This window comes from Mirounga leonina, unplaced genomic scaffold (genome assembly GCF_011800145.1).
Source record: "Mirounga leonina isolate KUSES-001 unplaced genomic scaffold, KU_Mleo_1.0 Mir_82, whole genome shotgun sequence".
In the NCBI taxonomy this organism is placed as follows: Eukaryota; Metazoa; Chordata; class Mammalia; order Carnivora; family Phocidae; genus Mirounga; species Mirounga leonina.
The window spans coordinates 29,918,089-29,945,414 of record NW_023270825.1 but is presented as its reverse complement, the minus strand read 5'-3'; the positions used below and the strand labels follow the sequence as shown (position 1 = coordinate 29,945,414).

The following is a 27,326-nucleotide window of genomic DNA, read 5'->3' as shown; positions in this document are numbered from 1 at the left end:
CCCTCTTCCCCCTCTGCCCTCTTCCCCCTCTTCCCCCTCTGCCCTCTCGTGCTCTGTCTCATTCTCTCTCTCTCTCAAATAAATACTTAAAAAAAAAAAAAGACCAAGCCTCAAGGCCGCTATTTTAATTGTAAAATTGTATTATTTAAACTTGATCGTGCTTTCAGACATACTCATATATTTTATTTTATTTTATTTATTTATTTTTTAAAAGATTTTATTTATTTATTTGACAGAGAGAGACACAGCGAGAGAGGGAACACAAGCAGGGGGAGTGGGAGAGGGAGAAGCAGGCTTCCCGCGGAGCAGGGAGCCCGATGTGGGGCTCGATCCCAGGACCCTGGGATCATGACCTGAGCCGAAGGCAGACGCTTAACGACTGAGCCACTCAGGCGCCCCCATACTCATATATTTTAAAGTATATTTTGGCCAGTGTTCATTTGTGTCTCACAATTTGAAGGTACTTGGAACTTGATGGCTTTGTGATTATAAGGAAATGAACTAATCAAGGTTGGGGGATAGTGTTCTACAATGGTAGTTTCAACCTTTAAGGTACATTGGAATCTTTTGAAGGGCTTGTTAAAACAGATTGCTAGGTCCCACACCCAGAGTTTCTCTGGAGTGGTGCCTGAGAATTTGCATTTCTAACAAAGTTCTCAGAAGATGTTGACACAATTGCTCCTGGTATTACACTTTGAGAACAACTGGTCATAACGTTTAAACTGGCCACAGGTAACCAAAAGCTGCTGAGCAGTGTTAATCAGTTCAAATTCTTGTCTGAATGGATAAGGTGGAGGGTGCTGAGAAATAAACTAATTCCAGTCGGTCCAGTTAGAATGATTGCTGGTTTCAGAGGTCTTCTCAACCACTATTACTTAGGAGAACATGGGCAATCATTTACTTTCTTTGCACTTCCGTTTCCACGTCCATAAAATAAGAATAGCCTCTATGCTGCCCCTACCCGAGTGTTGTGCAGGTCAAATGAAATGGCATGAAAATGTTTGACTGTAGAGTGGGATGGCACCAGGAGGTATTGCAATGGTTTTTCAATACTCTTCTTAAAACAGCACCAGTTTCTTCTGGCTTTCTTGCTTTTTAATTAATTATAGCAGCTTTAATCCAGGAATATAAAATACTTTTATTGCTATAATAAACTCAAACTTAGGGGAAAAAGTTCATTCAATGAGATCAGACATGCCTTATAAACACTACAAAGAGCCAGGAATGATTCCCAGTCTTCACAGCAGTAAAAAAGAGAAATGGGAGACCCCATCGTGACTTGGGGTGGAGTCACAGTTAATCTTTCAACGCTGCTTAGATTGGTCCATTTATAAAAATGGCTACGTTACAGCACGTTAAAATATAAAATCACCGTGTAAAGTGATAAATGTCTACCCCATCTTGTTACATCTCTTGAAATTTCTATTAATTTATCTGTCTTTGGAAGTAGTAAATCCTTCCAATCCTGGTGTAGATATTTTTCTCACCCGAGGGCGCCTTTGTGACTTTTCATTAGTCACCAGCTGTATCGAATTCTCCCGGGCCTTTGATAAGCATCGCAGATACGAGCCTCACTGTTCCCAGGTGTTCCCTAAGCATCGTAAAACGTCAGCCAGGATGCTGACAAGGTTCTCAAGACAGGGTTTGGGACGGTGAAGGCTCGCGTTGGGGCCGGTCAATGCGCCTGGCAGGGTGGTTTACCCGGCGCGGAAAGGGGTGTCCCGGAGCCCGCCCCCCGGGGCCCCGTCCGCGGCCGCGGCCGCGCACGCTTCTCCCGGGCGCCGACAGGAGGCGCCCGCCGTGGCCGAGGCGCTGCGGGCACCCGCGGGGAGCTGGCCTGGGGGGCGGAGAGGAGGGGCTGGAGGGGGCGCGGCTTGCTCCCCGTCCCTCCCGGGCGCCGGGCCTCCCTCTCCGCCAGGCCCAAGGCTGGTGGCCGGCGGGGGTCGCGGCGGCGGCGGCGGCGGCGGCGGCGGCGCTGGCGGGCCGCGGGCCTGGGGGCCTGGCTGCGGCTCCGGGTGTTAGGAGACAAGATGGCGGCGGCGCTGTGGAGGCTGGTCTCCTCCTCTCCTCCGCTCTCCTCCGCCCCGCCGCTCGCCGCCTCCTCGGTCTCCTCCTCCTCGTTGGCTGCCTCCTCCTCCTCCTGCAGCAGCCCTAGCGACCGCCGGAGCGCCGGCCCGCTCTCCCGGAGCTCCGCAGGGGGATAGACGCGGCAGCCGCGGGCTCCGGCGACCGACCGAGGCCGAGCTGGGGCCGGGGCGGGGACGGCGGCGACGGCGGCGGCGGCGGCGGCGGCGCCGGGTGGGGATGGGGTCGCAGACGCTGCAGATCCTCCGGCAGGGGGTGTGGGCCGCGCTCAGCGGGGGCTGGTACTACGACCCGCATCAGGCCACCTTCGTGAACGCTCTTCACCTCTACCTGTGGCTCTTTCTGCTCGGCCTGCCCTTCACCCTGTACATGGTGAGTGTGGGGGCGGGGAGGAGGGGGGCCCCTTCCCGCTTCCCCTTGTCGCTGGCCGGGAAGCGCGGGCGTCCCAGGGTCCGGCGGGCGCTCGCGCCTCCCGGGCTCCGGGCCGGGGTCGCGCCCTCTCCTCTGCCCGGCGCGCGCCCGCCGCCCCCTCGGGGCCCACTGTCCCACTGACTGTAGTGCTCCCCTCCCCCCCCGAGGCCCCACTCTCCTCTCTTTAGGGTGTCCCTTATGGCGGTGATGACAGCAGGGACGAAGCAGCAGCAGCAGCCCCCACCTGGCGCCCCCTTGTGCCCCACCCTTTTACGGGGAAAGAGTGGCCTCCTGGGCCCCGGCTTAGGGGTCCTGAACCTGTAGCCCCTCCAGCCTGTCCACCCAGGAGGAAAGCCCAGTTAGGGCTCCCTGCCCTCCACGTTTTGGGGCAGGCGCCGAGCACTCTGCTCCTAAGGGACGCCGCATTCAGCCTTGGCACGCGTGCTTATTTGCGCTCCGTTCCGCGCGCCCGGGCCCCCCTTGGGCACTCCCTTCACGCGAGGCGGTGCGCTCTCCTCTCTCCGCCTCGCCCCTGGTCCGCGTGCGGGGCCCTCGGAGCGGGGGAAGAATGCGTGGGCTCTGTTGGGAACACGACTGTGGGGCGGCCGGCCCCTTACTTGAGAATAGGTGGTGGTTGAAAACCTGGCTCCTCACCTTCCTGCCTCTCAAAAATTGTTTTTGCTTACCACGGATTCTTTTCTGTTCTGCCCTGTGGTCAGTGGCTGCTGTGTTTTCAGGCCAGCTTTGTGGGGAGGGAGCGGGGGAGATACGGGGAATCTGGCTGGCATTTCAGATTTGTTTGGATTGGTTCAAGGCCGTTTACTGATAGGAAAAAGGAAGTACTGCCTGTTGCTGAATTCAGTACGATCGGCTTCTCCGAATGATCTAGGTCTTTACGCTGTATTTTCACTGGAAGTTGTGCGCACATTTTTTTTTTTTTTTAACACATTAGGTTAGGGTGGGGCATTAGGGAAACTAATGTGGAAGCGAGATGATATTTAAACTTCAGGGTTTTTTTTTTAAGGTTTAGTTAAGTTTTTAAAGTAACCGGAAGGCAGGAAAGGATGAAAACTTTTTATTTTAGGAGAATTCCTTTTAATATATTTCTGTTAACTTTGTGGCTTTTCATGGAGCTATATAGTAAGAAAGTCGGGGGGTACGCCTAAGAAGTGCTAAAGTGAGGATACCCCATTCTTTCCTAAGTGAAGCTCCTTTTCACTGATTGGCAGGAAAAGTGCCAGCTTGGGGGAAGATGTGCGAAATTTCACATTCTCAAGCAGTTTAGTTTTTCATTAAACTTGTTTTGAAGGGACTTACTGCTGGAGGTAAAAAAAAAAAAAATTTTTTTTTTTTTAAATGTTGATGACTGATGACTTATTTTTTTAGGGGACTTGTTCAGTCTTGTCCCATTCTGAAAATGTATCATGAAGTGTTACAATTTTCAATTAATTCTGGCTTAGGGGGTTCTGTTTGCACTGCTCTACCTTCCAGGAATATGACATCATTAAGGAACGGGTTAATTACTTCGGGTGTAAGAATCCTCAGGCTGTCACAGAGCTTTCATAGCAGATTTCTCTTATATCCAGGAGAATTGTAAATTTAAGACTGAAACTGGTACTTGAGATATAAGGATTAGTTGCTGTGTCGCTGTGTAATGTTTCCTTGTAAGCATGTGAACTGTGTTAGTGGCTAAGTCTGTGTAATTAGCAAACATTACTAAAGGAAATTAGAGCAAATAGAAAGCAATACTTTGAGTTTACTGTTTCATTTTGGGAGTTTACTCAGTTAAGTTTAATTCACAAACATTTGAGTGTCTACTATGTACTGGGCAGTTTGCTAGATTCTGGGAAAATTGCTTCACTGACTTTCTTGTCTCAGTTAACAGCAAGTCTACTCTTCCTAATCTTTTAAAATATCTCCTTGATTCACCTTTCTCCCTTTTCACATCCAGTTCATCAAATCTTGTGGGTTCTCTTTTCAAACCCTAACTAAAATCCAGTTAATCATCATCATCACTCGGTTCAAGCTATCATTATGGCTCCCCTGGATTATTGCAGGATTTTAATGAGGTTCACTGCTTTTATTTTTTAATCTCTATTCTTGTTACGGAAGTCTGGTGATTCTTTAAAACAGATCATGGCACTCTTCTGCTCTAGAGCCTGCCCTCCCATGTGTCTCTATTATGCCCCACCCTTTTGCCTTCTTAGAATTTTTCCCACATAATAACTAATGTTCCTGCCTCAGGGCTTTCACTCTTGCTTCCCCCCCCCCCCCCCCAGCCCCCATGACTCTTCCCCTCCAGATATCTGTGACTTGCTCCGCTTACTCAGATTTCAGTTATATGTGAAGCTCTCCCTGATAACCCTATGTAACATAGCAACCTTCCGGCTCCTACAGTATTTTCTAGCCCTCCGTCTCTCCTTTTTTTTTTAAATATCCCTTATCACTAATTGATATATATATTAGTATCTCCTGTTTCATTGGAGTATTAGCTCTGAGGAGGGCAGAGACTTTATTTTGCTCACTGCTGTATTGTCAGGACCTAGATCAGTGCCAGACACAGAGTAACCACTCAGATAGCGAATGATTAGAAATGTACAAGACACAGCTTCTGCCTTCAAGGAACTTAAAATCTAGCTTGGGGGTAAGGAACAATTTACAAGCATTAGAACTGTTGTGAAAAGGTAAGTACAGAGTGACCCTGAGTTTATAGTCAGGATTGATTCTAGTCTAGGGGCAATCAGCAAAGACGATTTGTCAACATTTTCATTTATTTTTATTTATTTTTTAAAGATTTTATTTATTTGACAGAAAGAGACAGCGAGAGAGGGACACAAGCAGGGGGAGTAGGAGAGGGAGAAGCAGGCTTCCCGCTGAGCAGAGAGCCCCATAGGGGCTTGATCCCAGGACTCTGGGATCATGGCCTGAGCCCAAGGCAGCCGCTTAACCGACTGAGCCACCCAGGCGCCCCTATTTTATTTTATTTGAGAGAGTGAGAGGGTGTGCACCCGAGGGGATGGGGAGGGACAGAGGGAGAAGCCGACTTCTGCTGAGCAGGGAGCTGGACATAGGGCTTGATCCCAGGACCAGGATCACGACCTGAGCCGAAGGCAGAGGCTTAACCGACTGAGCCACCCACGTGCCCTGATTTGTCAACGTTTTCAGAAACATTACTAGTTCTACAGTATTGAGGCAGATAGTTGGAAGTATACACTTGAAGCAAAATCCAACATTCCATGTAAAAATAAGAGCTCTGACCGTTATAGATTATTATTTGTATATTCTTCCAATAATAATTATCAAGGATAGTGACTATGAAGCGAATAGGTTCTTTATCCCAAACGCTGTGTTCTCATTTTACTGATGAGGACACCTGAGGTCAGCCCCAGATGACTTGTTTTGTGACCTTAGGCAGATAAAGAGCTGGGTTTTATAAGGGCTTTTGTAGCCATTGTATAGGTAGTTTTTGTTTGTTTATTTTTATTTTTTATTTTTAAAGACTTAGAGTTCGAGCATGTGCATGAAAGTGCACAAGCTCCGGGGGGGCCAGGGTGGGGGTGGGGCAGAGGGAGAGGGAAAAGCAGGCTTCCTGCTGAGCAAGGAGCCCTATTTGGGGCTCCATTCCAGGACCCCGGGATCATGACCTGAGCCGAAGGCAGACGCCCAATGACTGAGCCACCCAGGCGCCCCCTGCCCCACGTTTGTTTTTTTAAATTAAAGACCCAAAGTCTATGAAGAGGTAGTATGTTACATTAGGTAGAGTTTCAGGGCTTTTTGTATAGGAGTAAAACACTTTTGCTATTAGTAGCTTTTGTGGATACTTTGAAAGGTAGAATTTATAGTTTCTGCAATTATAAATCATTTAAGTAGTGAAAATGAAGAAGTAATTTTTTCCTTCTTTCACTGTCCCTTCTGTTTCTCTTAAGACACTCACCCCATTTTCACTTTCTATACAGTTGACCTTGAACAACATGGGGGTTAGGGGTACCAACCCCCACTCAGTATAACTTTTGACTCCCCCCCCCCCCCAAAACTTGGCTACTAACAGCCTACCGTTGACCCTCAGCCTTACTGGTTACACAAACCGTCAAGTAACACATATTTTGTATGTTATATGTATTATATGCTGTGTTATAATAAGGTAAGCTAGAGAAAAGAGTGTTAAGAAAATCATAAGAGAAAATACATTTATAGTACTATGCTGTATTTATTAAGAAAAATCTGTGTTGTTAAAGGGTCAACTGTAATCATTTTTGCACATGGCATGTGACAGATGGTGAGCTTTGTAGTCATGAGCTTTGTGGCATTTTTGTGTTTTGGAAAGCAGATTGGAATTGGTGTTGTCTTGATTTGTGAATTTTGGCTCTTATTGATTGTGAGGCCTTTGGGCGAGACTGCCTTTCTGAACCTTGATTTACTCATTTGTGAGATACTTCATGTGTATTTTGTAAGCAAATATTTGTGAAATAAATTATTCACCTTCAGATTGGCCTTTAGTAAATGTCATTTGGAAGAATGGCCAATTAGAACAGTGTTTTCCTCTATAATGCTGTATGACTGGAGGAGATTAGATAACTCTCGATTTATTAGTCAAACCGTTATCTTGTTGATTATTGTTTTCTTCTCCAAAGAGTTATATCCCTAGGTGATGAAATATATATATATATATATATTTTTTTTTTTTTTTCCCTAAAGGTTTTATTTATTTTGACAGACAGTGAGAGAGGGAACACAAGCAGGGGGGATGGGGGAGGGAGAAGCAGGCTTCCCGCCAAGCAGGGAGCCTGATGCAGGGCTCGATCCCAGGATCCTGGGATTATGACCTGAGCCAAAAGCAGACGCTTAAGGACTGAGCCACCCAGGTGCCCCCTAGGTGATGAACTATATAACATTAAAATCAGTTTACATAAACGGTTTCGGACTCCATTTGATGTCAGAATCACTTGAATTTGAACGTGTTAAAAATGTGCATGTGCGTGTGGTCATTCTGATGCAGAATATCTGGAGGATGGCCCATTTGTTTGTATTTTATAGACATCCAGGTCAGCTTAAAAAACCTGATCAATATGCCCCTAAGTCCCATCCTCTGACCTAAATCCAGCTGCCTACTCATCATATCCTCTTGGCTGTCCCACAGGCATCTCAAAGGTATCATGTCTAAATTGTTCATGATTCCCTGCTAACCCTTCCCCACACCACCACGACCAAACTTCTTTTCTTACTCTTTGTCACTATAGTTAATGGCACCATCATGTATGTAGTTGCTCATACTGTCTTCCTCCCCCTTGCCTTATGAGCAAATCTTACCAGTTCTGTCAGAGTATCTCAGACCTTCCTTTCTACTTCCTAGTTAACAGTTTTTCTTTTTCATCTGTACTACTACTTTAGCTTCTATTCTTGCCTTTTACAACTCTTTCTCCGCAAAGTAGAAGACATCCATCTATTCATGTTATTCTCCCTTTTTAATATCCTTCAGTGATTTTCTTTTACACTTAGAATAAAATCCAAAATTCTTACTAAGGCCTCAGTTAAACTAATTCTACCTTTGTCTGAAATTTGTGCCACAGTTACACCACTGGGCTTTCGGTTACTTCAACCTGCTGAGCTTGTCTTCCTTCAGGGCCTTTGCATGTGCTGTGACTTCTGACAGGATATTCTTCCCACTGCTCTTTGCAAAGCTGGCTGCTGCTTGGTTGTTAGGGCTGGGCTTAAATATCATCTCCTCAGAGAGGTCTGACCTGATAGCCATAAGCAGGTTCTCTCTCTTTTTTCCAGCATTCCACCCTGTAATTTTCTTTTATGGTTCTAACCATAAACACGTATCTTTACTTATTTGCTGTCTCTGATATCTGTCCGCCACCAATACCTTGTACATTCTGTGAGGGCTGGGATCATGTGATTTATTTGGCATTGTATATCCAGTGTCTGTTGTCATGCTTGGCTGATACAAGCTTTGACTAAATACTTGTTGAAAGAATTTTTTATAATATATGTGAACCTTCTTTAGACTTATCAACATAACTGAAAGAAAATATTTAGGAGTGGGGAATTACTGTGGTAGGCTGTATTGTATGGTGGAGTTACATCTTACCTGGGGGTTAGGTTCAGTATCCGTGTGCATGACAAAAATCAAATGTAGAATTATTGAAAAATCAAATGTAGAATACCTCTGGAAAAGCCCTTAAATTCCTCAAAGTGTAGCATATATAGGTTTTCTGTATATGCAACTTCATAAACATATATTCACACATACGTATAGTAATATATACTATATAAATCTATGGAGAGATTATATTCAGAAACTAAATTATCCATATCAAATTTATGAAGGTTTCCATTTTTTCTTCCAGGTTATTTTATTGTACTTTCTGTAGCTGATGTTTATCATCTACAGAATGATAAAACCCTTTATTAGTAAGGATTTCTCTGAGGCCGTCATGTCATTTTCTTTTGCAAAATTTAAAAAGATTTTAAAGATGTAAGCAATATTTTGTTATGATGACTGTAGGACTAGAACAGTTTGTGTCCTAAAAAGTTTTTAATTAGGGAAGTTATTGTATTATAAGTTAGCAATTAAATGTGATTATTAGTATCTTATTAGTATCTTCTGTGTCCTTTTTTTTTTTTTTAAGATTTTATTTATTTATTTGAAAGAGAGAATGAGAGAGCATATGAGAGGGGGGAGGGTCAGAGGGAGAAGCAGACTCCCTGCTGAGCATGGAGCCCAATGCGATGCGGGACTTGATCCCCGAACTCCAGGATCATGACCTGAGCTGAAGGCAGTCGCTTAACCAACTGAGCCACCCGGATGCCCCTCTTCTGTGTACTTTTCTAGGAAAAGTTTGATGAATAGTTGGTGGTGTGTTTTGACCTATATCCTGTGCCTTTTCATACCAGTATTTTCAATAGTAAGTATCAAGGTGTATGTAATTGTTTCCATAATTGGCTATGACATAGATACAGTTCTTGTCTCTTTATTATGTCACCTATAATAAATTAAGGATACATTAAGATGGTTTACAAATGAAGTTCCCAAGAAAGCAGCCATATTTGTCAACTTCTAGAAATGCTTGTGAATTTACAAAAATGGCTATTGATTGCTAAGATCTTTTAGTGTCTTTTGTTAAAGATGGAATATTTTCTACCATTTGAGAAATTACTCCAGTTGTTAAATCATTTGGTAATTGAAAAACTAGGAAGGTTTCTATTCCTTTTCCTGCCTTCAAATACATATATTTAACCGCGTAGTTTGCCTTTGCTAGCTGGCTTTACTGAAAGGTAAATTTTTCCAACATTTTATTATGAGAATTTTCAGACATAGAGAAAAGTTGAGAGAATTATACCCACCACCTAGCTTCTATAATTTTTTAAATTACATGTCGTGTGTCTGTGTACCCCTCTATCTATTAAGACCTTTTTTTTTTTAAGATTTCAATTTATTTATTTGACAGAGAGTGATAGCGAGATGGGAACACAAGGAGGGAGAGGGAGAAGCAGGCTTCCCGCCAAGCAGGTAGCCCGATGTGGGGCTTGATCCCAGGACCCTGGGATCATGACTTGAGCCAAAGGCAGACGCTTAACGACTGAGCCACCCAGGCAACCCTTAAGACCTTTTTTTAAAGGGGGATGCTTGTGAAGTAAATTGCAGACATCAACCTAGATTACCCTAAACATTTCAGCATGCATATCATCAGCTAGAGTTCTAATAGGCACAAATCCTAGCGAACCATTGGATGAGTTTTGAATTTTGATAAATACATGCACTTGTGTAGTCCAACCCCATCATGTTGTTGACCATTAATGTCACCCCAGAGACTTCCTGCTTGCCCTTCCCAGTCAACTCTCTCACCCTTACTCTGAATTTTTTCCCCCCTTGTAGATTAGATTATCCTGTTCTAGAACTTCATTTAGATGGAGTCATGTAGCATTACCTTTGTGTTAAGCCTTTTTCATTCAGCATAATGTTTTTGAGATTTATCCATGTTGTATATATCAGTAACTTGTTCCTCTTTTTTGGTGAGCAGTATTCTTTTGTATGAATATATTATAGTTTGTTCATCTTTATCTAGTCTCCTGTAGAGAGGACCTTATTTCACTTTTTGGCTTTATGTAAAAGGTGTCACCCCAACATGAGGGTAGGTTTTATCAGGATTCAAAAGAAATCGGAAAACTTTATTAAATATCAAAAACATTTTCTCTCCCCAAATAAGAACATGTTTTAATTTAAAATTAGTGATAATTGCATACTTTATCCTCTCATTTTCAATTTTTGTACTCCTTAATACTGCACTTCTCTTTGCTCAGTATTTAGATTTTTTCTGTCAGTGTAGTAAAATCTTTGTTCAATATATATATGTGTGTGTGTGTGTATGTATTATTATATTACATATATATATATATTTGTGGGGTTTTCTGCTAAATCCAAAATTATAGGTAAGTAAAAAGAAAATAAAAACCACTTGTGATCCCATTCACCCAGTCTGTTGAACATTTTAGTAAGCAGAGTGTATTTGGAGCTTATAAATATGTATTCTTCTTTCTTACAAAAATGGGCTTATAAAATTTGTACTGTTTTGAAGCCTATTTTTGCTTGACTATAAATTGTGAATGTTTCCATGTGGGGGGGAAAAAGTAAGTTTTAATAGCTTTGTAGTAGGTCATAGTATAGATGTGTTACAGTGTATTGAATGTTGGAATTCAAGAATGTTGGAATACAATTACAGTGTATTGAATGTTGGAAAAATTTTATAGGTTGTAATTTTTAGCTATTTAGAAAATACTAGGGTGAATATTCTCGCAGTTAAATCTTTTATTAGTCTTTTGTATAAATTCCTAGAAGTAGACTTGTTGGATTAAGGGATATGCATATTTGTGTTTGATAATCATTCAGTTTACAATGAGTGAGTCTTTCTTTATATTGAGAGAGAACATGAATGAGAGAATGATGGATAATAATGCAAGGTTCCTGAGAAGGCAAGAGAGGTTTGTGGTCCATAGAGCGCAGGTAGTAAGGGATCATCCTCAGGAGGAATGCTGGTGGAAGAAGGGATGAACGGTTTTTGGTGAAAGTTGAGGGAGGTCTTTTTTAATTTTGATAGCCGCTTTGAAGTATAGAGTGTTTTCTGTTGAGAGTGAGGGGGGAGGTGAGGAGGATATTCAGGTTTTGAGGAGGATTTCCAGAAGGTGAAATGCTATCCTAATTTTTGGAGATTGGGAAAGTGAACTCACCAGCAAGGGATGGTAGGGTTGCTGGGCAATTTTGAGGATACCTTTGAAGAACATGAGTTCGGATTGTTGAAGAGGAATGTTCAGGAGAGAAATTTGGGGTAAAATTTACTCACAAATTATCACCTCGGTATAGTTGTCACCGACAGGGGTTAATTCCAAGCCACAAGTAGATAAGATCTGGGGATAATTCATTAAAAAGAAAATGGGTCAGACAGAACTCCAAGGCCTAAAAATCAGCAAAGGAGACAAGAAAGGCAAGAGGAAAATGAAAAGAGGAACCTGTTACAGAAGCCATTGAAAGAGAGTATTTTGAAAAGAAGAAAATGGTAAAAACAAAACAACAACAAAAACCAACTTGCCCTCTGAAAAGGCTTTCGTAATTTAAATTTTCATCAACAGTGTTGAGAGTACTTCCCACCTCCACTTAACACTTTCCCAAACAGGATGTTATTGTTGTAAATTTCTTATTCAATGGAATGTTAAATAAAACCATTTCAGTAATATTCTGTTTTTGACAAAAGATTTTCTAGAAGTACCTTTTAATTCAAACTTAGTACAAATTAAAGATTTTATGGCACTAATGTATATCACATAACTTAATCTTTGATCTTTTCTCTATATTCTGTAGTCAGATAATTTTCATAGCAGGCAACTGATAAATAAGCAGAATGTTTCTTTTGAGAAGAGGTTGATTGTTTCTTTCTGTTATCTATAATTTGAGGTAAATCAGATGGTTTTCCTGTGTCTCTGCATAGCTGGGGAGGGTGGAGAGTTATTTTGTAGGTGGGCTGGGACATCCAAGATACCCAGAAATAGTAACACAAAAATAGCATTGACTAATGGTATGGAAAAGGGCATATTGCAACAAATATTTTCCTACTGTTGTCTTCTTTAATATATATAGGTGCATTTTACTAAACCACAGTAAAATTAGTAGCTACTGATTCTGATTGCTTATTTCCTGAAAAAGTTGGTTAAATGCTTTCTTTGGTAGAATTGTAAAATAGTTCAGAATTTCTTTCTCTTCTCTTATCATTAGAACCAGAGGGGTTGTATCTTTTTAAACTTGCACTGCTGGTGCTAGTCTCTGTTGCTTTGTGTTATGATAAGAAAGAAAAAACCTAGGGAAAGGCAAGCCATTTCCTTTTGAGGTTTTTAGGGGGAAAAAAAAAAGTCCTATTTTGTAGAGGTTTGTACAGACCAAATAGAACCCTGAGTGCCAACTGTGCTGAGAATAGGCAGGAAGATTAGTCACAGATTTGAGAAGCTTGAATTATGTATCTGGGTGTTTTCCTTTTCCTACCCTTCCTTACTCCCTGAGTGTTGTCTAGACATAAACTAAACAGATTTAACCACTAAAGTTATCTTTAAAACTTTATATTTTGAAATAATTTTAGATTTACAAAAAAGTTACAAAAATAGTATAGTTTTTGTATACCCTTTGCCCAGCTTTCTCTAATATTAAAATCTTACATAACCATGGTACATTTATTAAAATGAAATTAACGTTGGTACAGAACTGTTAAACTATAGACTATGAGGATTCTACTAGTTTTCCCACTAATATCCCCTTTCTGTTTTAGGGTACAATCCGGGAACTTAATTGCATTTAGTATCCTCATTGTTAATATGGTTTTCTTACTGCTTTCCCTTACCATGTTGGGATTCTATTTTTTTAAGGAATTTTACAATTTACAACTGCTTATCAAATTGCATATTATAAGAAAAATTAATGAAAGGTTTTATGTCTGGGATCGATACATTTGAGATGGACACGAGGGGTGTATTCTGAATGATTTTTGAACCCTGCATTGCCCATTAACCTATGTTATGCCATTTTAAAATTGAGATATTTCACATATGAGAAATTGTATGAAATGAAACAATCCTAAAGATGAAAATGACTTTAGACATCATTCACGCAAAATGGACAGCAGTGTCTTAGCTTCCTGTATAATGCTGTTCTTCCCAATTTATAAATTAGAGGCCATGAGACAAATATACAACCATATTACAGGGTAGAATATGACTTAATTCCTTATGTGTCATACAGTGTTCAGGAATTGGAAGGAGGATGCAGATATTTCCTAGAAGGCTTTATGCAAAGGATAATTCTACATTCAAACATTTACTGTATGCTGGGCACTGTGGTAGGCCTTGGGGTGGGGGGACCTTTATGAGGTTTGTTACTGGAGTTGGAGCAGTGTTTCTTTCCCATAATCTTCCCACCAGGGAAATGAATCTTTGTTCTGGAGAAAAGATTGTTTATTAAAAGAAAATACGTTCTGAGGTGTAGTGATTTGCTCTGCTATCAAGTATTTTTTGTAATATATCCAACATGTTAAGTCTTCCTCAGTGAATTATTTTTTTAACTTCACACAATATCATTTATACCCATAATATTACTGTCTCTGAATAAGTATCTGGAATGGTTAAAGGAAAGGATACAAAAACAAATAGTTAAAAAGAACCCAGAAAAACCAATTATCATTTGCACTATCTTATTTATGCCACAACATACGCCACAGATGAAGCATTGCACATCATTTCCAGAAGCATCACAGACCCTTAAGACAATCCAAGTGAACTTTGCAAGGGAGTAGAGAGGGCTTTTGGGGCATTTTAGTAAGGAAATCCTCAATTTAAAGGTTTTTTAAAGGTAAGAAATTTAGTTGACCTAAAAAATATACTGTATTATCAAAAAATCTTACCCTTTTCAGTCCTTTATGCCACAGGAATATTAAAATATGCAGTATGTGCTATTGAAGAATAGGCTTAGAGTACTTTTTTTTCAGTTTCTTAATATGAATTTTCATATGAACAAGAAAGTTGGAAGAATAACACATGTTCATCCATATCTCTGCCTAGATTCAGCAATTATGAACCTTTTAAAAAATCATATTTATGGGGTCTGGGCGGCTCGGTTGGTTAAGAGGCTGACTCTTGATTTCGGCTCAGGTAATAATCTCAGGGTCATGAGATTGAGCCCCGCCACAGGCTCTGTGCTGAGCAGTCAGCACAGAGCCCACTTGTCCCTTACCCCTCCCCCTCCACTCCCACCCTACTAGCGCATGTGTGCGTGCTGTCTTTCAAATAAATAAAACCTTAAAAAAATCACATTTGCTTCAACTGTATACTGATGTATGATATATATCAGTACATACAGCTGTATACACATTCTTACACATGTATACATCTGATACATCATGAGTCTTTACCACTAAATGCTTCAGGCTTCATCTTCATAACACTTTTATCATATTGAAGATAAAATAATTCTCTTATACCTAACATCTAGTTTATATTCAAACTTCCCCAGTTATTCCCCAAAATGTCATTTATAACTAGTTTTTCCAAACCAGAGATGCAGTTAGTGTTTAATCATTTCTCCCCCATCCAAGTGACGTTTTAATTAGTCAAGGCTAATCATCTTTTTTTTTTTTTTTTAAGATTTTATTTTCTTGAGAGAGAGAGAGCATGAGCGAGAAGGACAGAGGGAGAAGCAGACTCCCTGCTGAGCAGGGAGACCAGCCTGATGAAGGGCTTGATCCCAGGACCCCTGGGATCACGACCTGAGCCTAAGGCAGATACTTAACCGACTGAGCCACCCAGGCGCCCCAAGGCTAATTATCTTATAGAATGTTCTGCGTTATGGATTTGTCTAATTGTAATGTCATTTGTTTCCTCTCTATTCTTTGTAGTTCCTGTAAACGTAAACTTTATTGTCCAAAGTTATAGTTTCTAGAATTCACATATTTTAACATGATATTTAACATGATTAGTGTTGTATTGCAGATTTTCCTTTCATTGTTGCTTTGCCTTTGATTTGGTAATCTTACGTATTTACTGACAGATTTTACTGGCATCATTTTTGTTCATATCATTATGCAGTGTCACTGTTACTCGAGCTTTCATTATGGGTCTATTTTGGCTTATTAAAAATGTATTGGTACATAAAATAAGGAAAGTCAAAGTAATTGTAAAATCACAGAATGTACCACATAGCTCTTCCCACTATTGTAGGCATTGGCGTGTGGCTTTCAACTAATTATAACTTTATATTTTTTTGCTTGTTAATAGGTTGAGGAGAATTAGAATTCTCCACGGGATGGTTTCAAACTATGCCCCACACTTCTCTGCTCACTCTGAGTCACTGTTCATCTCTTTTCCTTCTCTTGCAGCAAAAGTTGTATCACAGCACAGGCTAGAGTGAGGCTATTGTAGAGATAATCCTGAGTCTGCCTTTCATTAATTTTTAAAGGAAGTTACTGAGCAGCTTTGGAAGATTATTGGAAATCCTTTTTATGTTCCTTACTAGTGTCTGTCATGATGCTCTACTTGAGAATTGCTGGCATATAGCACGGGACACAGGCTTCTTCACAGGTGATCCATGGGACAGAGTGGTCATTACCTTTCTTAAAAAAAGAATCCCAAACCCACCATCTAATAATTGGGAATTAACTTGCCTGAGGTTTTATTTTGCTTCATTCCGATAAATCTGTACCTGAGAGGAGATTCTGGACATGTGTATTTTGAAAAACAACCCCAAATGTACCAACAGAAAAAGCCCATTGGTGACTTTGGTAGATACCTCAGGTTAATAGTTACTAGCCTGGGAGGTCTTGGTCTCTTATTTGTGAATGTCTGAAAATACCTTTTTGTTTCCTGGTTAGGTTGTCGGTTTAGGTCTCTGCATTTTTCAGCAGTGAATAAATTACTGAATAACTTTAATTCAGGCTGTAGCCTGAATTATCAGTATCAGTACTTGTACTGATAATAGTGGTGCTTACATGGTGCTTTTTTTTCTTGAGCATTTCACTTTCCAGGTAAAAAAAACCACTATTAGGTATTATTATGAAAACAATACTGTCTGTGGAAACTGTATGAGTATATACAGTCCATAATAAAGGTATAGTCCAGGGCGCGTGGGTGGCTCAGTTGGTTAAGCGACTGCCTTCGGCTCAGGTCATGGTCCTGGAGTCCCAGGATCGAGTCCCGCATCGGGCTCCCTGCTCAGCAGGGGGTCTGCTTCTCTCTCTGACCCTCCTACCTCTCATGCTCTCTCTCTCTCAATAAATAAATAAAAATCTTTAAAAAAAAAAAAAATATAGTCCAAAGCAGAAGACCAAAGTAAGAATCAACAGTGCTGTGGTGCACATTTGTGTATAGAAGATCTTGCTTGTGGGAGTATACAACATAAGTTTCTAGAAAAGAAATTGCTACGTCAGGGGCGCCTGGGTGGCTCAGTTGGTTAAGTGACTGCCTTCGGCTCAGGTCATGATCCTGGAGTCCCGGGATTGAGTCCCGCATCGGGCTCCTTGCTCAGCAGGGGGTCTGCTTCTCCCTCTGACCCTCTCCCCTCTCATGTGCTCTCTCTCAAATAAATAAATAAAATCTTTAAAAAAAAAAAAGAAATTGCTACATCAAAGAGTATGCATATTTAAATTCACCTAGATGTTGCCAAATTACACCTCAAAAAAACCTATACCTATTTATATTTTCATCAGTGTGAAAGGACCTGTTTCCCTTTGTTCTCACCAACACTGGTTATTACAAATTTTTTGCAATGTGATAGTGTAAAATGGCATCTTGTTTTAATTTGTTTCTTTAATAATAAGTTCAAGTATCTTCATATGCTTAGTAGACATTTATATTTTTTAAGTTGCTTTCTGTATCCTTTATCTTTTTTTGAAAATCATGTTATGCTAAGTGATTTTTTTTTTTTTAAGATTTTATTTCACAGAGAGACACAGCAAGAGAGGGAACACAAGCAGGGGCAGTGAGAGAGGGAGAAGCAGGCGTCCCGCGGAGCTGGGAGCCTGATGCGGGGCTCCATCCCAGGACCCTGGGATCATGGCCTGAGCCGAAGGCAGATGCTTAAGGATTGAGCCACCCAGGCGCCCCTGTTGTGCTCAGTGATTTTTGAGAGCCCTTTTATGTATAAAAATCAGCTCTTTGTCATATATTAAATTTTCTCCCTACTTTGTCTTTTAACTTTATGATTGGGTTTTTTGAACATACAAATTTAATATTTTTAGTAGCCATATTTACTAGTTTTCTTCATGCTTTTGAAGCCCTTCCCTATTAAAAGTTTATTTTAAAAAAATCCATGTTTTCATCTAATTTTTTAAATTTGGGAATAAATTTGCATGGTTAGATTAAAACACACACATATTACTCTAAAGGTGGTAAAAATTTGCCCTTTTATACCTGCCCACCATCTTCCCAGTTCTCCACTTGTACTGTCTCCCACCAGAAACCACTGTGAATCTCACCACAACCTACAGATTCAAATTCCCCCACTTACAGTATTCTGTATATTGTTCCCCTCACACTTAATATATCTTAAACATATATGCATCAGTACCAAAAGGGTTTCTTTGTGTTTTTTGGGTTTTTTTTTTTGAGATACACTTGATGTATAGCATTATGTTAGTTTCTGGTATACAACATAATTCGATATTTGTATATATTGTGAAATGATCACAATAAGTGTAGTTAACATCTGTCACCATGCATCGTTACAATTTTTTGTGATGAGATCTTTTAAGATTTATTCTCTTAGCAACTTCCAGATATGCAATACAATATATATATATATTTTTAAGGTTTTATTTATTTGACAGAGACACAGCAGGAGAGGGAACACAAGCAGGGGGAGTGGGAGAGGGAGAAGCAGGCTTCCCGCCGAGCAGGGAGCCCGATGCGGGGCTCGATCCCAGGACCCTGGGATCATGACCTGAGTGGAAGGCAGATGCTTAACAACTGAGCCATCCAAGCGCCCCTGTGATACAATATTATTAACTGTACATTATATCCCCATGACTTATTTTAGAACTGGAAGTTTTTACCTTTTGACCTCCTTCACCCATTTTGTCTATCACCACCGCCCCCGCCCCCTCCACCTCTGGTAATCACTACCAGTCTGTTCTCTGTATCGATGAGCTCAGTTGTTTTAGTTTTGTTTTTAGATTCCATGTATACGGGAGATCATGTTTATTTTTTCCCCCTCTGTCTGACTTAATTCACTTAACATAGTGCCCTCAAGGTCAATCCATGTTGGGGCATATAGCAATATTTCCTTCTCTTTTATGGTTCGATAACAACATTCAATCGTGTATATATACCACAATTTCTTTATCCATTTATCCATTGATGGACACTTAGGTTGTTTCTGTGTCTTGGCTTTTGTAAATAATGCTGCAGTGAATGAAGGGGTGTGTATATTTTTTCAGGATAGTGTTTTGTTTCCTTTGGCTAAATACCCAGAAGTAGAATTGCTGCATTATATGTTAATTCTACTTTTAACTTTTTGAGGAACCTCAATACTCTTTTCCATAGTACCAATTTACATTCCCATCAGTGGTACATAAAAGTTCCCTTTTCTCCACATCCTTGCCAACAATTGTTATTTCCTGCCTTTTTGATAATAGCCATTCTAACAAGTGTGTGGTGATATCTCATTGTGGATTTGATTTGCATTTCCCTGGTAGTAATGTTGAGCACCTTTTCATGTACTGTTGGTCATCTTTATGTCTTTGGAAAAAGTCTATTCGGATCCTCCACCCATGTTTTAATCTGGTTGGTGTTTTGCTGTTGAGTTATAGGAGTTCTCTATATATTTTGAATATTAGCCCTTTATCAAATATAGGATTTGCAAGTATTTTCTCCCATTCAGCAGGTTGCCTTTTCATTTTGTTGATGGTTTCCTTTGCTGTACAGAGCTTTTTAGTTTGGTGTAGTTCCACTTGTTTATTTTTGCTTTTGTTGCTTTTGCTTAAGGGGTCAATCCCCCCAAAAACCTTGCCAGGACTAATGTCAAGGAGCTTACTTCCTATGTTTTCTTCTAGGAGTTTTATGGTTTCAGGTCATAGGTTTCTTTTTTTTTTTTTAAAGATTTTATTTATTTTTTAGAGAGCGAGCGAGAGAGAAACAGCATGAGAGGGGAGAGGGTCAGAGGGAGAAGCAGGCTCCCCGCTGAGCCGGGAGCTCGATGCGGGACTCGATCCCAGGACCCCGGGATCATGACCTGAGCCGAAGGCAGACGCTTAACCATCTGAGCCACCCAGGCGCCCCAGGTCATAGGTTTCTAAGTCTTTAATCCATTTTGATGTATGGTGTAAGTGGTCCAGTTTCATTCTTTTGCACATGATTGCCCAGTTTTCCCAAAACCATTTATTGAAGAGACTGTCCTTTCTCCATTGTATGTTTTGGATCCTTTATTGTAAATTAATTGACCATATATGTGTGGTTGTATTTCTGGGCTCTTTATTCTGTTCTACTGATCTGTGTGTCTGTTTTTGTGCCAATACCGTACTGTTTTAATTATGGCAGCTTTGTAATGTAGTTTGAAATCAGGGAGTGTGATGCCTCCAACTTTGTTCTTTTTCAAGATTGCTTTGGCTCCTTTGAGTCTTTTGTGGTCCCATACAAATTTTAGGATTGTTTCTTCTATTTCTTTTGAAAATGACATTGCCATTTTGTTAGGGATTGCATTGAGTCTAATTGCTTTGGGTAGTATGGATATTTTAGCAATTTTTAAAAAAGATTTATTGGGGGGGAGGGGCAAAAAGAGAGGGAGAGAGAGTCTCCCAACTTGGGGCTTGATTTCACGACCCTGAGATCACAACCTGAGCTGAAACCAAGAGTGAGATGCTTAACTGACTGCACCACCCAGGCATACCTGGACATTTTAGCAATATTAATTGTTTCAATCCATGAGCATAGAATATTCATTTATTTGTTGTTTGCTTTCAGTTTCTTTCATCAGTGTCTAACAGTTTTCAGTGTACAGGTCTTTTACCTCCTTGGTTAAATTTATTCGTAGGTATTTTCTTTTTTTTTGGTCAGTTGTAAATGGGATTGTTTTCTTAATTTCTCTGATAGCTTGTTAATTAGCGTATAAAAACATAACAAGGGTGCCTCAGTTGGTTGAGAGGCTGACTCTTGGTTTCAGCTCAGGTCATAATCTCACAGGTCATGGGGTCAAGCCCCCTGTTGGGCTCAGTGCTCAGTGGGGAGTCTGCCTGAAGATTCTCTCCCTCTACCCCTCTGTGTGTGCTCCCTTCCCCTCTCAAAAAATAAATCTTTTAAAAAAAGAAACAACACATTTTGGTATATTGATTTTAAATCCTCAACTTTATTGAATTCATTTATTTATTCTAATAGTTTTTCTTGGTATTTTGGTTTAAACAGTCTTTGAGTTTTTCTAAATATAATATGTCATCTGCAAATAGTGAGTTTTATTCCTTCCTTTCCAATTTGGATGCCTTTTATTTCTTTTTCTTACCTAATTGCTCTGGCTAGGACTCCTAATACTACGTTGAATAAAAGTAGTAAGAGTGGGCATCCTGTCTTTTTCCTGATCTTAGAAGAGAAGCTTTCAGCTTTTCACTGTTAAGTCTAATATTAACTGTGAGCTTGTTATATAAGGCCTTTATGTTGAGGTATGTTCCTTCTGTACCCACTTTGTTGAGAATTTTATAAATGGATGTTGACTTTTGTCAAATGCTTTTTCTGCATCTATTGAGCTGATCATATGATTTTTATCTTTTATTTTGTTAATGTGGTCTATCACATTGATTTGCCAATTTTTTTTTTTTTTCAGATTTTATTTATTCATTTGACAGAGAGAGAGCACGAGCAGGGGGAGCGGTAGGCAGAGGGAGAAGGAGAAGCAGGCTTCCTGCTGAGCAGAGAGCCTGACTGCAGTGGCGGGGGGGGGGGCGGCACGGGGCAGGGTGGTCTCTATCCCAGGACCCTGGGATCATGACCTGAGCTGAAGGCAGATGCTTAACTGTCTGAACCATCCAGTCGCCCCTGATTTGCAGATGTGAAGCCATTCTTTTTTTTTTAAGATTTTATTTATTTATTTGACAGAGACAGCGAGAAAGGGAACACAAGCAGGGGGAGTGGGAGAGGGAGAAGCAGGCTTCCCACAGAGCAGGGAGCCCAATTTGGGGCTCCATCCCAGGACTCTGGGATCATGACCTGAGCCGAAGGCAGACACTTAACGACTGAGCCACCCAGGCACTGCTGTGAAAAACCATTCTTGCATCTCTGGAATAAATCTCACTTGATCATGTTGTGTAGGATTCTTTTAATGTATTATTGAGTTTGGTTTGTTAATTTTTTCTTGAGGATTTTTGCATCTATGTTCATCTGGGATATAGGCCTGTAATTGTCTTGTAGTGTCCTTGTCTGGTTTTGGCATTGGGGTAATGCTGGCCTCATAAAATGAGTTTGGAACTGTTCCTTCCTTTTCTCTTTTTTGGAAGAGTTTGAGAAGGATTGGTATTCTTTAAATGGTAGAATTCACCAGTGAAGCTCTCTGGCCCTGAATTTTTGTTTGTTGGGTTCAGTTTTTTTTTTAAATAGTTGCAAAGAATTCCATTGTATGGATATATTATTTATATATATACATATATTTATATATTATATATGATGTGTGCATAGTATATTAATATATACATTAATATATAATATATTATCTATCTTATATATTATATGCATATATATTGTATATATAGACATTTAATTTGTTTGCCAATTTCTGTTAACACAAACCATACTGGGGTAAATAATTTGTATAAATGTCATCTTAGCTGTGTCCAGGTATAGTATTAAGTTAAATTCCTAGAAATGAGATTGCTTGTTCAAAGGATAAATGCTTTTGTAATTTTGAAAGATATTGCCAAATTGCCTTTCAGAGGGGTTGTATCACTCAGCATGCTTGGAAGCAATACATGAGAGTATGTTTGTGCTCACATGTGCCACAGTCTCACATAGTTTTGCTATTTTCATAGGTAAGAAATAGTATCTTAGAGTGGTTTGATTTGCATATCTCTTACTTTGATTGGGGTTGAGCAGCTTTTCATATGCTTAAGAGTTTTTTTTTTTTTCATTTCTCTGTGAAGAGTTCATGTGCTTTATCTATTTTCTCTTAGCTTGTTTCTTATATCTGAACACTGCTACGTATTAAGGAGATTAGTCCTTTGTAATATAATTGCAACCATCTAATAATTTTATAGTCTAGCCCATTTGGAATTTATTTTGCTGTAAGCAATGTGTAATTGTCTAGTTAAAAAAAATTTTTGATAGGCCGTTGTCCGAATCAACCTAATTTATTAAACCATCTCATATTTTTCTTAATAGTTTAAATGCCATCCTTTTCATAATCTAAGTTCCCACTGGGGTATTTGGTTTCTGTTTTATCAGCTCTTACATGGATACCATATTTTTTTGGTAACCCCTGTTTTATATATTTAAATATTTTTCACAGTAGGAGTGTTGTTAATCTTACTAGGTTTTTTGTTTTGTTGTTGGTTTTTGTTTTGTTTTTTGCTATTCTTGCATGTTTATCCATTTTGTTCAGTTTCCCAGGCATGCTATGGAATTTGTGATTGGAAGGCATTGAATTTGTAGATTACTTCAGGGAGGGAAATTTGATGTCTTTATAATACTGAGTTAAGGTGATCTCTTCCTTTCTTTTATGTTCCTAAAGAGAATTTTCTTTTTAAGTTTTTTTTCTGTTAACTTTGTACATTTTCCCTTAGTAGTAGTATTATTACTATATTTTAATTTTTAACATAGTGTAAATAGAACCATTTTTTTTTTACTGTTTCTAACTGGTCATTGCTTGTGTATAAGAAAACTATTGATTTAAAAAAAAAATAACTTATTTTGTTTTGTTTTGTTTTTAAGATTTTATTTATTTGAGGGAGACCAAGCAAGAGAGCATAAGCAGGGAGAGTGGCAGAGGGGGAGGGAGAAGCAGGCTCCCCACTGAGCAGGGAGCCTGATGAGGGACTTGGTCCCAGAATTCTGGGATTACAACCTGAGCCAAAGGCAGACGCTTAACCGGCTGAGCCACCCATGCGCCCCCAAAATAACTTATTTTAGAATAGTTGTAGACTTACAGAAAAGTTGCAAAGGTGGTACAAGAAATCCCATATATCCGGCACTAATTTCTTCCTGCTGATTACATCTTGGATTACTATGGTACATTTATCACAATCAATGAACCAATATTTGATAAATCATTATTAATTTAAAAGTCCGTATTTTATTCAGATTTCTTTAGTTTTTACCTAATGTCCTTTTCCTGTTTCAGGATCCCATCTAAAACAATTGATTTTAATTTATTGATTTTGCAATCAGACACTTTATTAAATTAGCTTATTTTTTTCTAATAATTTCTGCTTATTTTAAAAGGATTTTCAGATATGCAGTTATGTTTGTAAAAAAATAATTTGAAGTTCTTTCCAATATTTATACTTTTTTCTGTTGTGTAATTGCCCTGCATAGTACTTCATATATTTGTATTAAATAATGTTGAAAATATGGACAGCTTACCTGGTTCCCAACTTTAATGGGAATGCTAGTGTTTTATTATTAAGCATAATATATTATTATTTGAAGTATAGATTCCTTTTCTTTACCATGTTATAGAAACACGTCTCTATTTTTTAATGACTTCAGTTGTGCACTGCCAGACACAAAATATTTACCTTTGGGTATTCTGAGGTCTCACAAGTCTTACCTAGCTCATCTTTTTTTGTAGCTCATCTTTGGTTCCTCTGAGCCATTTCTATTTGGAGGTCTTTCTGTTTGCTTATCTTAGTTGTGTTTTTTTTTTGCCACTACATTGCTTAAACGTAATTGAAAACATCATGGTTATTGTGTCATTATTACATGCCCATGCATCATCCACTTTCACATTTTCTCCTCTAATCGTCTCCGTAGCCGTGTGAAATGAAGATGCTGTTACCCCGTTTGACAGTTGAAGAAACTGGCTCAGGGTCATGCACCTCGCCCTGCCACTTTTCCGCTTTGACAGGACCACCAGCACATCACTCTTCGCCATCCTCCTCCACACAGATGCACAAGATGCTTTTCTGATTAATCTCCCGAAAGCCTACCTGTAATGGATTTGAGATGAATTTAGTGTCCCCTGATCTTTTTTGATATGTATTCTGAATCTGGAACTCTCAGAGCTGCCCTTCCCATCACTGTCTAATTATATCCTAATCTTGGCTCCTCTTGACTGCATATTGTGTGAATACAATGGGAGCCCATTATAAAACACAATGTTCTCCCAGGGATTTTGTTATGGTTCTCATCTATACTTAAAGTGAGATAATTGGTCTCACTCATCATTTTGGAGGGAGGGGTTACTTAGCCTTATTCTATGGCATGTATTCTAAATGGATTTTATTAAAATTTAATGTCCTTTCACTTACTGGTCTAATGTGGGGTTCTTTCCCTGCTATGTTTATATAAAATACTATTTCCTTCTTGCTGCTGCTATTGCATGTGCTCCTTCACACCAGCTGCAGAAATACAGCATTTGCAGTCTGCTTATATCCCGTCCATTCCAGTTTTTTTGTGGACAAAATCAGGAACTGTAGTTCATATGACAGTGTAAAGGGCAGCAAGAGAAGCAATTGCTGCTACTTATCTGCATGTTTCTAGGGCTGGGGGATTTTAACCGAATTTTGCTATAGTTCCCACTTTTCTAGTTCGTGGAGGCCAGGGATGGTGCTAAACATCCTTTAGTGCATAGGGCAGCACCCATAATGTAGGACTACCTGGCCGCAAATGCCAGTATTGCTGAGGTTAAGAAACTTGCTCTAAAGCATACTTTCTCAGTGGATATGATGTTGCCTTCAAGGGGTGAAAATTAGTTACTTGATGGGGGAGGGTGGGTGGTGAAGAAATCGTTCTGTGTATAAAGTACACATGTACATACCGTACATACAGTGTTAGTGTATCTGGTGATAAAATTTCATGAGGGGGAGTGTTTCAAAAACCTACGCTTCCATGTGTTTTTCCATGTGTTTTTCTTTTACTCTTATGCTGCTACCACATTTATTTATTTATTTATTTATTTAAAAGATTTTATTTATTTGACAGAGAGAGAGATAGCGAGAGCAGGAACACAAGCGGGGGGAGTGGGAGAGGGAGAAGCAGGCTTCCCGCCGAGCAGGGAGCCCAATGCAGGGCTCGATCCCAGGACCCTGAGATCATGACCTGAGCCGAAGGCAGACGCTTAACGACTAAGCCACCCAGGCGCCCGCTGCTACCACATTTAAAACATTTCTGATGTGTGGGGGTTTTCCCATACCAAGCAATTCTCTGAGTAACCATCTGAGTGTCCTACAGTTTAGTTCAGTTCCGACCCTACCTGGAGGGAGCATCAGATCCCACAGGTCAAGGACTCAGTCCCGCAAGAGGGTTTCCTTCCCCCAGTTCAGATGCCAGTAACAAGGCCAGGCTGTCACCTGTGCTTCTGACTCATTGCCTGTAAATTGGAGGTTCCTGTGATCCCATTCTCAGATTCAGTTAATTTGCTAGAGTGGCTCACAGTACTGTTTACCACTTTATTACAAAAGGATGTGATAAAGCATACAGACGAACATCCAGCTGGAAAGGATCGTAGGGCAGGGTATGTGGGAAGGGGTGCAGAGTTTTCATGTCCTCCCTGGGTGCACCATTCTCCAGCACCTCCACATGTTCACCAACCTGGAAGCTCTCCAAACCCCACACTACTGGGATTTTGTGAAGGCTTCATCATACAGGTGTCATCAATTATTAATTCCATTTCCAGCCCCTCTCCTTCTCTGAAATCCCGAGCTTCTAATTATGGCTTGGTCTTTCTGGTGACCAGCCCCCATCCAGGAGCCCACCAACATCTACCTCATTAGAACAGAGACATTCCTATGACCCAGAAGATTCCAAGGGACTTAGATGTCAGTAACCCAAGTCAAAGACCAATATTAGAACAAAAGATGCTCCTAGGCCTCTTCTCCCTTGGGAATTCCAAGGGTTTTAGGAGCTCTGTGCCAGGAACCAGGGGCAGAAACCAATATATATATATAATTTCAGTTATTTCACGGGAGTGATGAGGAAAAAATGTCTGAAAAGGCTCCTTAGGGTGATAATGAAAAAAAAAAAAAAAGGTTGTGGAACACTGCCTTGGAGGGAAGACTGCCAAGTGTAGTGGTTAAAAACTCAGATTCTTGGGGCACCTGACTGGCTCACTCAGAAGAGCCTACAACTCTTTTTTTTTTTTTTTTTTTTAAAGATTTTATTTATTTATTTGAGAGAGAGAGAGAGAGAATGAGAGAGCATGAGAGGGGAGAGGTCAGAGGGAGAAGCAGACTCCCCGCTAAGCAGGGAGCCCGATGTGGGACTCGATCCCGGGACTCCAGGATCACAACCTGAGCCGAAGGCAGTTGCTTAACCAACTGAGCCACCCAGCTGCCCCGAGCCTACAACTCTTGATCTTGGGGTTGTGAATTCAGGCCCCTGTTGGATATAGAGATTACTAAATAAATAAACCCGCACAAAACTCAGATTCTTAACCACTGGAGTTAGACTATTTTTACCACTTACCAGCTGTGGGCAAATGACTTCATAGCCTCAAGTTTTCTTATCCATAAAATAGAGGTAATAATAGTACTTTATTCAAAGCATTGTGAGATAATCCACTTAAAGTACCTGGTGCTGGATAGAACACTGAATTAGTCATTCTTCAGCTCAGGAAGAGTAAGGATCTTGTTTATTGCAGTATTACCATTTTTTTTAAAAAAGTCTTATTT

At 40.2% G+C, this 27,326-nt stretch overlaps 1 protein-coding gene across 5 annotated transcripts in view; it reads left to right on the top strand.

Annotated features, from left to right (window-relative positions):
• Window positions 1-2,255: 2,255 nt before the first annotated feature.
• PCNX1 (pecanex 1) overlaps window positions 2,256-27,326 on the top strand; it is a 238,294-nt gene continuing 213,223 nt past the window's right edge. For 4 of the 5 annotated variants that reach the window (XR_004677042.1, XM_034992840.1, XM_034992839.1 and 1 more), the window contains exon 1: window positions 2,258-2,457. Coding sequence is in view for 4 of the 5 variants with exons in the window: in XM_034992840.1 (XP_034848731.1) it covers window positions 2,305-2,457 (153 nt within the window). In the remaining variant the exon portion in view is untranslated. Of the gene's footprint in view, window positions 2,458-27,326 lie in introns of all 5 variants that reach the window. The other variant, XM_034992837.1, reaches the window with a different exon arrangement.